Below are 9,175 nucleotides of genomic sequence, written 5' to 3' on the forward strand. Positions count from 1 at the left end.
CCCCTCCTGGAAATTTCCTCCCTGGCGGTGCGGCGCTGGCCTCCGTGCAGCAGTGCTCCCGGGCTGCCCATGCTGGAGAGGCTCCTCGTGCCGGCACAGCACGCGGGGTGTTCACAGCTCCCCGCACCGTGAGCAGGGAGGAATCAGCCTCGCCGCCCCCCGGGCTCCCCCCGTTGCCCAGCAGCTGGGCAGAGAAGCAGGAGCCCCGATTCCTGGTGGCCCCACAGGACCAAAGGGCGAGCTCCGTGCTGAGCCCCAAACACCCCAAAGGCAGCGCTCGGACCCAGTCACCATCCTTGGAGCCGGCTGCAGGTGACATTTCCAGGTTCTCTGCTGCAGGGATGAGGAATGCCGGCTTCCCTCCCCTGGTTGTGCAGGGGACGCTGCTTCTGCAGCCTCACAGCCGGCAGGACCCAAAACGCATTTAATGAAGCTTTAAAATCAATAGCACGGGTGCGGGAGGCATTTCCCACCGGTGGAGGATTGCTGGTGCTGTGCTGCCACTGGGATCCACCTCCTTCCCCCTCTGCTCATTAGTGTCAGCTGTAACGAGCCTGGTATTTCCCATCCTAACAGCACCTCGGGCAGGAACAAGCCTGGGAGATGCGAAGGGGCTGGGGTGCGCACGCTGCGGTGCCACAGTCCCCTCCTGGCTGACTCAAGGCACGGTGCAGCTCAGGGACACCGCCAGGGGCTTGGTGCTACCCAGACCCATGGGGGGGGCACCAGCAGGACCGCGGGGAGCCGCAGCCCCCTGCCCAGCTGCTCATGGGGCACAGGAGGGGGCTCCCCGGGGAGCGGGGGCCGCCATCTGCTCGGGATTGCAGGCTCTGCGGGCTGTCACGGCTGTGCCGCGTCTGGAGGCAGCCAAGTGACAGCGAAGGTCACCGTCCCGCGAGTGGGAGCTGTCGCTCCACGTTAGGGCCTGGATTTCACCCTCCGTGGCACCAATTCTCGGCGTGAGCCGCGCAGGGAGAGCTGCCGGTGAGCTGGCACGGGGACCTGGTGGCTGCAAGCATGGGGAAGGGCTTGGGTATCCCCCAGCCACCGCGGTCCCTGTCCCTTGTGCCACACAACGGGCCCGGTCTGGTCTGGTGGGGACAGGAGGGCAGGGAGTGAAGCGGGACCCCAGCGGCTGCAGCTTGGGGACAGGCACAGCCTGGGGCACGTGGCGGTGACCTGAGCCGCAGGAACTGAGCGGCGGCGCCTTCATTAATTCAAGGCATAGGTTGGGTTACCGGGGCCCGGGGTGTCTGGTTTCTGCAGGCACCAGGCATGGCTGGGCACAGCTCTGGGCAGACACCGGGTGCTGTGGGTGTCCTTGGCCCTTCCTTGTGGCAGGGGTGTCACCGGGGGGCCCTGGCACGAGGCGCTGCAGAAGCACCCATGCACCGACGCAATGCACAACCACCACGCGCCAGCCACGGGCTCCAAAGTAAAAGCCAATTTATTGTATAAAGTAAGAACATGAAAGGTCCCTTAAACAAAACACATATTGGGTCAGACGGTCCCGGCGGTGCCCCCACCCAGGTGTGCAAGCGACCACCCGGGGGTGCCCGCGGGGGCTCGGTCCGGTTCCCCCCAGCCCCTTTCCTCCGCCGTGGGGAGGGGGCAGTGGCTGCATGGGCTGGGGCTGGGCCGGGGGCGTTTGTGCATCACGGGGCTGCGCTGGGGATGTAGGCACTTGTGGGAGGGTGCGGGCACCGCTCCCTCCGCCAGCCCCGGCTGCAGGAGGGACGGGAGAAGAGCGGGGGCCCCGAGCCCTGCCTGCCCCCAGACGCACGGCGCAGCCGGGGCCAGGATCCAGCAATAAAAAGCCCCCGCTGCTCCGGGGCGGGTGCTGCCAGAGGATGTTCAAGCAGCTTTGGTTGGTGCTCTTGGTGAGTTAAGGCAGTTTAGCTTCAGTTGGTTTAAAAAAGGGCAAAACCAGCAAAAAAACAGCTCTCAGGGGCCAGAAGGGTCCAGTTCTGGTCTGGCTTTGCTCCGAGGCTCCGCTTGGACCCTGCACACCCCGAGGTGGGAGCGGAGCCGAATGCAGCCGGGCGCACGTGGGGCAGCCCCGGCGGCGCGGTGCTTCTGGCCCATCTCTACCTACCGAAACCAGGAACCTGCAGCCCAATCCGGGAAGTGTCAAAAAGGGACGTTGGGGCTTTTTAGGGTGAGGGGAGATTCAGGCTCCTGCCAGCGGCACGGGAAGCAGGGAGCAGGCGGACGAGCAGCCGCCTCGTCCCCATCCCAGCGCCGTCACAGTGACCGGTCGCAGCCGTGTGAGTCCTTGAGTAAGAGGCGGGAGCCGCAGTGGTGGCGGTGCCACTGGGCTTGAAGCCCCGACCCGCGTGGTTTCTGGGGAGCACCGAGGGGGAACCCGCTCCCCCCATGCACTCGGCCCCCTCCATCACTACCCACCTCCCGTGGCACAGGGCTCAGCCCAGGGCAAGCTCGTTTCCCGTTTGCATCTTGCAGAAACGCACACTCAGAACGGGAGGTCCTGGTTTGACCCCCCCCCAGCATCCATCTCCAAGCGGGGGACCCCCTGCTGTGGGACCCCGCGCCCCTCACTCCACCCGGGATCAGCCAGGGAGCAGCGAGGGCGGAGAGGGGAGATGGGGCCCAGCGCGAGGGACAGGAGCTGGGGCAAACCCGCGCCCGCCCCTCGCCTTTCCCCACCGCTGTGTCCCCCTGTCCCCTGTCCGTCGGTCCCGCTGGGCTGCAGCTCTGAGCCCAGCCCGCGTCCCCCTGGGCGGGCAGCCAGGCGCCCTGTGCCGCCGGGAACATCCCTCGGGCGGCGGAGGGTAAGCCGGAGGGATTAAAACACTGATTTCGTTAATGCCCCAGGGGATCTCTGCAAAGGAAATAAAGAAGTTTGGAATGAAGTCCAAATGTCCAGCTTAGTTGGAGCGATGGCCGTGCGGCGGGGGCACGCTGGGGGTCTCCCCGCTTGCTCCGTCCTTGTTGCCAATAACCGCTCCCCGCTGCAGCCGCGTCCCCTCACCGTGCCCGACCCCGGTGCTCGCATTGCTGCGGGCGGCCACGGCTGCCCCGGCCAGACACCGACTCCCCCAGAATAAAACAAAGCACGGCGATTTCTGCGCGGTGACAGCAGCCGGGAACAGCCCCGGCTGGCCCCGGGCCCCACGGGTCCCTCACACCACGGTGCTGATGGTGGACGACTCCTCCGAGCGCCGCTGCTTGCTGGGCAAGGACTTGAGATACTCGAGGTGCCGCCGGGCGTCCTCCTGGTTCTGCCGCACGTAGTAGACCAAGTAGGAGATCACCATGGCGAACCAGCCGAACATGGTGACCAGCATGGCGATGTCCGTGGTCTTTTTGTACATGTTGCAGAAGTCCGTGTCCGCGATCACCTGCAGGAAGGCTTTGCCGACGTGCTCCTCCTGCACGGAGGAGTCGCAGACGATGCCGCCCGAGGAGCCGGCCGCCAGCTCCACCGTGCGGATCAGCTCCTGCAGCCGGCAGTCACACAGCCAAGGGTTGTTGGAGAGGTTGACCTTGGCCTTCAGGTTGCTGAAGGCGTCCTTGCTGACCGACACCAGCCTGTTGGAAGACAAGTCCAGGGAGTGCAGGTGGTCGCCCAGGCCGCGGAAAGCCCCGCTCTCGACGCCGGCGATGGCGTTGTGGGACAGGTCCAGCTCCAGCAGCAGCGGCAGGTCCCGAAAGGCATCGCGGGGCAGGAAGGGGATTCGGTTGGAGTCCAGGTAGAGCTTGTTGGTGTCGTTGGGGATGTCTTTGGGGACCTCGGTCAGCTGAGCGTTGCTGCAGCGGAAGGTCTTCAGCCCCTCCTCCTCCGAGGGGTAGCAGCCCTTGGGGAAGGCGGCGGCCGAGCGGAGGCAGGAGGCCAGGAGGAGGACGCTCTGCAGGAGCAGCCACATGGTCGCGGAGCGCAGGAGGAACGGCTCCACCGGAGGCATGGCGCCGCGCTGGCTTGCTCACGCGGCCGCCGGCCCCTCGGCTCTTGCCCGCGGTGGTTTGGGCTGGAGTCGGTGCATCTGGGACGGAGACAGCAAGGGCACAGCGTCAGGCAGAGGTGCCAAGGGGCACAAGCGCTGCTCTGCCGGCGGTGAGCATCGCGCCTGCCCCGGCACACCCAGCCGCAGGATGGGAACGGGGACGGGGACAGCCGGCACGGCTCACTCGTCCCCCTGCCATCAGCGGCTGCGCTCAGTGTTCCAGCGCAGCAGGATTAGGCCCCGTGGGGCCGAGCGACCACACGTCTCCTGCGTGCAGCAGCTGGGCTGTAACAAACGGACACGGCGCGGGCTGAGCCAGAGGCGGGGGTGAGATCCCCGCCAAGGTCACCGGCAGTGCGATCGCTGCCTGAAGGCCAACGCATCCTGCAGAGGCGGCCGGCAAGCCCTGGCTCCAGCCGAGCAGCCTCTGCAGGCAGGGCCCCTGGGGAGCGTGATGGAAGCAAGGCGCGGGCAGGAGCAGCGCAGGTTCCCCGAGCGGTGCGGGGCTGGCGCGCAGGCAGGGCTCTTGCTCACCAGCTCCCAGCGCTGCCCGCCCCGGGGACGCAGGCATGCACCACGCTTTCTGTGGGGTGTTTGCTTTGGAGGGGACTGGCACAGGCGGGCGGCCGGGCTGCGCTGTCCCCTGCCCGGTGCCACGCCAGCCCCAGGGCCGGGCTGCCCACACCACCCTGTAACCATGGTCCCCATCCAGCCCTTTATTCCGGAGGGGAAAAACGTCAGCAGGAAAGAAACAAAAACAGAAAAAGGAAATTCACAGGAGCTGAGCGTTTAGCAAGTTCCCAGGGTGGTGGCAGCAGATAAGGCCACGTCCGAGAGCGGCGAGCGCGCTGCCCTGCTTTCCCAGCCACAGGTCCCGTCTCACCGAGGGGCCGCGGCGGCAGCGCAAGCAGGGCAGGATGCAGGAGCTCTCCTCTCCCAGCATCCCGTGACTGAAGACATCGGCGTGGAAGGGCTCCCCGTGGCATGGGTTAAGCAGACCTGTGCTGTGGAGAGCCCCACGCTGTGCTGCCCCGGGCATCTCCTTGGTAGCCTGCCCGCAGCCTTGGGGCTGTCCCCTGCAGCCCCCGCAGCACCCCAGGGTACAGGGGTCCCACGTCCTCCTCCCTGCCTGAGGATGTGGGGTTGCAGCTCCTTGGGGCTGGGTTTCCCCAGGGAGGCAGCGATGCTGCTCCCCACTGGTGGGGGGCCCAAGCTCCCCCCAGAGCCATGCTGGGGGCTGCTGGAGCTGTAGGGGGGAGGCTGCCAGGCCTGGGATGGGGCAAGGATGGGGCTTTCTCCGCTCGCTGCTCAGCACCGTAACTCAGCTCGACTGCACCGAAACACCCCAAGGTCGCGCCAGTGCAGAGCCGGCCCCGAGCACCCCACTCCCGGCACCCCCCAAGCAGGGAGCGGGGCTCGGAGCAGCTGAAGGGCACCGGGAAACCCAGCCCCACACCGACACCTCCGCCTGGCCGGGGGACCAGCCCCCCAAGTCTGCCAGAAGTAACCCGGGGGGGCGAGCCCAGGGCCGGGCACCGCTGCAAACGGACCCGAACACACCGGGACCGGTGACCCAGGAAAGGGGGAGCCTCGTCCGCGGCACCCGGGGGCTGGGGGACCCCCCCTCGGGAGGGATGCGGCTCTCCAGGGCCCCACTGGGGGCCCGGATGGCTGCGGCCACGGTGCTCCGGACCAGGCACGGCACCGAGCGCGGGCGCAGCCAGCCCGGTGCAGCGCCCTGCCGGGGCGCGGGGTCCCCGGCTCGACCCCCGGGAGTCGCCGCCAGCCGCGGGGACTCCACCGAGGTGCCGGGGGGCAGCCGGGGCTGGCGGCGGCGGGGCCGTGCGGGCACCAGGACCCTCGGTGCGCCCGGAACAGCCGGGGATGCCCGGGGTTCCCCCCAGCCCCGCTGCAGCGCCGGCTCCGCTCGGCACCGGGGGGGCGCGTTGCGGGCGAGGGAAGCCCCGGTAATTCCCCGGGGGACCACCCCCGCCCCCCGCACCCCCGCCCCTACGCCCGCCGCCTCCCGCCCTGCCCCTCCCGGAGCCGGGAAGCACCGGGGAGCACCGGAGAGCACCGGGGAGCACCGGGGAGGGGGGGTCCCGGGCCGGACTCACCTGCCGTGCGCCCCCCGCGGCGGCGGAGCGGCCCCGCGCCCCGGGCCGGAGCGGCCGCGCCCCGCGCAGCGCGGCGGGCCCGGAGCCGGCGGCGGCGGCGGCGGGGCCGGTGGGCGGGATCCACCGCCCGGGCCTCCCCGGGGCTCCCCGCCCCCGGCCCGCCCCGCCGGGGGGGCTGCACGGCGCCGGGCACCCCCGCCTCGCTCCCGGCTTCTCTCCCCGGCCGGCCCCGGGAGAGGCTGCGCCGCGGGACCCCTGCCCCGGGGATGGGATGGGTTTGGGGGGGGGGGGGACGCACCGGGAGGACCCCCGAGCCCCCAGCCCGGCGGCAGCCGCAGCGAACGGAGCCTCCGGGGAGCGTCGAGCCCAGCGCCCCGGGTCCCTGCGTGGGAGCGGCGCTGCCACCCCCCACCCCGGAGGGCGATGCCCGGAGCTGGGCTGTGCCCCCCGCCGCTGCCCCCGCCCCGGGGCTACCCACGGCTCAGCCCCGTGGACACCGGGAATCCCCCCAAACCCCCCCGCCGCCGCCGTTCCCCCTCCCCCGCCACGGAGCGCGACCCCTCCCGGCCGCCGCCTCCCGCGGGCACCGGCATCGCTTACCCGGGGAAACCCGAGCCGCGGCGGGCAGCGAGGCGGCCGCAGCCCGGGGGGGGGGGGACCCGGAGCGGGCCCCCAGCCCAACCCCGAGCTGCCCGGACCGGGGCTCGCCGGGCTGCTCTCAGGACCATGGAGAGCGGCCGCCGTTACCGGGCCCGGCCCGTTCCCGGTGCCCCGTTCCCGGCTGGGGCCGCTCCACGCAGCCGGCAGCACCGGGGCTCGCCCCCCCTGCCCCCGCGGGACACCGGGCACCGGGGACGAGGGGATGAGACCTCGCGAGCAAGGATGCCGGTGACCCCCGCATCCCGGTGCCCGTTCTCCTTGGAGAGGCCGCGCGTTGCCACCCCGCCGCTGCTCCGGCGGATAACTGGTTTACGAGGCGCCTGGCCTGCGTCTGGCTCCATTAGGACAACCGAAGCTGACGGGAGGGCTGGAGCCAGGCGCTCCCCGGGGACCCCCCACGTTCCCACCCCAAGAGCTGCCCCGGGGCTGCCAGGCCCCAGCGGGGCCCACGCTCCCGCCGCCGTCTCCATCGCTGGGGCTGGGATCGCAGCCAAGCCCGCACTGGGGCATCCTCAAAGGCTGGCGGGCAGCAGGCAGGGAGCCTCCACCTGCCCTCAGGCTCCTCAGCTTGCGTCTCCCCACGGTTGGCCGGGGAGCGGAGCAGCCCCGAGCCCCCCAGTACTGGTCCCGGTGCTGCCGGGTGCTGTGCCCGCAGCAGGACCGGAGCTGGAGCTGCGGCAGCACCAGGCGAGGCAGCCACCAGCTGCAGGAGCGGGGCTGGAGGGAATCACGGACGCATCCAGACCGATGCTGGGGCTGCTGGAGCTTTTGGCGAGCCCCAGCTGATGGTGGCCACGAGGAGCTTCCCGAGCTTAGCCCAGGGGCTGGGGGGGCAGCGGCGCTTCCCCACCCCATGGAGCCTGAAAACCCAGAGCCTGCAGTGCAGCGCGACCCCGCGCGGACCCTTCCCTGCCGCAGGCAGCACCGGCTGGCTAAAAATAGGCAGCACCAGCTCCCCGCTGCCAATATGCAGCTAAATATAGCCGGTACCGAGCCGGCAGCGGGACCGCGGCCGGCTGAACGGGAGGGGAACGTAGCCCCCAATATGGGGGTGGATGGGGAAACCAGGCGGGAGCAGCCCCCCTGCAAGCAGGGAGCTGCCAGCCTGGGCTGCGGGTGGGAGGACGGATCCTTCTCCCCAGGGACCCCTTGCCCCCAAATTCTGGGGTTCCCTGGGTGGGTGAATCCAGGCTGGGGAGCCCGAGGAGCGGTTCCCCTCACTGCACTCCCACCGGCAGCGAGAGAGAGGCTGCTGCTGCTGCTGCATCACCGAGAGGGATTAATATTTATGGGCGTTTAAAAATAGCCGTCGCATTGTGCTTCCCCCTCACGTGCGGAGTCAGCGGGGTGCGGGGAAGCTGCTAAATTAGATGTCACCGCACAGAGGGAGCTGCTCAGTCAGGCAGGAGCAGGGATAAAAATAGAGCCTGCCGTGCGTGCGTGGCTCCCCTGCAAAGCAGGGCCGGCTCCCGCGGGATCCCCCGCCTCCGCTCACGGCATCCCTGCACCTCACCGCGCTGCCGTGGGCACCCCCGGGGCGCCTGGGCAGGGACTGGGCTTTCCTGGCCCTGCGGGTGGGTCCCCCGTGCCCACGGCCCTCCGGGAGCAGCTGCCGGGGGAAGCTCCAGCTGCAGGAAGCCACCCGGTGCCTGCCAGCGGCACGATGCCAGCGCGTGGTGCCCTGGTCCCCATGGCCCTGCCGTGCCCAGCTGGTGCACAACCACGGGGCTGGGGCCAGATCCAGAGCTGGCACCCACCGGCACCGCTGCACCATGGCTAGACAGGTGCACAGGGGGGTCTGCAGGGCCCCTGTCCGCATCCGTTCCCTGTGGACGGGTGTGCGGCCACCCTCAGGCCCACAAGGACGCTGTCACAGGGTGCCCAGCCCTAGGCAGAGCAGGGGAAGCCTCGAAGCCTTCAGCACAAGGCGGCACTGCGAACTCCTCCATGCCAGAAACGAGACCCCAAAAATTGGCTTCGCCGTGTGGCCAGGGAGGGCTGGCAGCAGCCGTGCCGAGCTGGGGGGCTCCGAGTGATCCTGGTGGAGCTGCCTGTGCTGGGCGTGGGGATGGAGAGGGTGCCCCGGGGGTGCCACACTGACGGGCACGGCTCCGGGGCCGGCTGTGCCCCGGCAGGGTCCCACGGGAGCCAGCAGCAGAGCAGCTCAGGGCAGGGGCTGGCAGCACAAAGTGGCCTCACCGCTCAGCACCGTGCTGCACCCTCTGCCGCTCCCCGGCAGGAGAGCTCGCCGCGGCGGCGGCGCGCACAAAGGCTGCACAGATGGCTGCGCGCACCGAGGGGCCGCGGCAGCGCCACGCTGCTGGCTTTGATCGCTGTGCAAACAAAGGCACGGCCAGATGGTCGCCCCGCACTCCAGCGCAGGAATCCTGCCTGAGCTCCCAGGCCCTGACCTTGGCCGCGCGTCCCGGCGGT

At 70.1% G+C, this 9,175-nt stretch overlaps 1 protein-coding gene across 1 annotated transcript; it reads right to left on the reverse strand.

Annotated features, from left to right (window-relative positions):
• Nucleotides 1-1,429: 1,429 nt before the first annotated feature.
• LRRC3C (leucine rich repeat containing 3C) lies at nucleotides 1,430-6,145 on the reverse strand. The gene is made up of 2 exons (XM_040536902.1): nucleotides 6,083-6,145; nucleotides 1,430-4,004 (listed from the first exon to the last, which is right to left on the reverse strand). Exon 2 carries the CDS (start codon nucleotides 3,924-3,926, stop codon nucleotides 3,144-3,146), a length of 783 nt encoding a protein of 260 aa, XP_040392836.1. The 5' UTR covers nucleotides 3,927-4,004; nucleotides 6,083-6,145; the 3' UTR covers nucleotides 1,430-3,143.
• Nucleotides 6,146-9,175: the final 3,030 nt, after the last annotated feature.

This window comes from Cygnus olor, chromosome 25 (genome assembly GCF_009769625.2).
Source record: "Cygnus olor isolate bCygOlo1 chromosome 25, bCygOlo1.pri.v2, whole genome shotgun sequence".
Classification (NCBI taxonomy): Eukaryota; Metazoa; Chordata; class Aves; order Anseriformes; family Anatidae; genus Cygnus; species Cygnus olor.

Excerpts from the sequence above, each read along its gene's own strand:
- LRRC3C (XM_040536902.1), bottom strand. The coding sequence starts at position 3,926 with ATGCCTCCGGTGGAGCCGTTCCTCCTGCGCTCCGCGACCATGTGGCTG.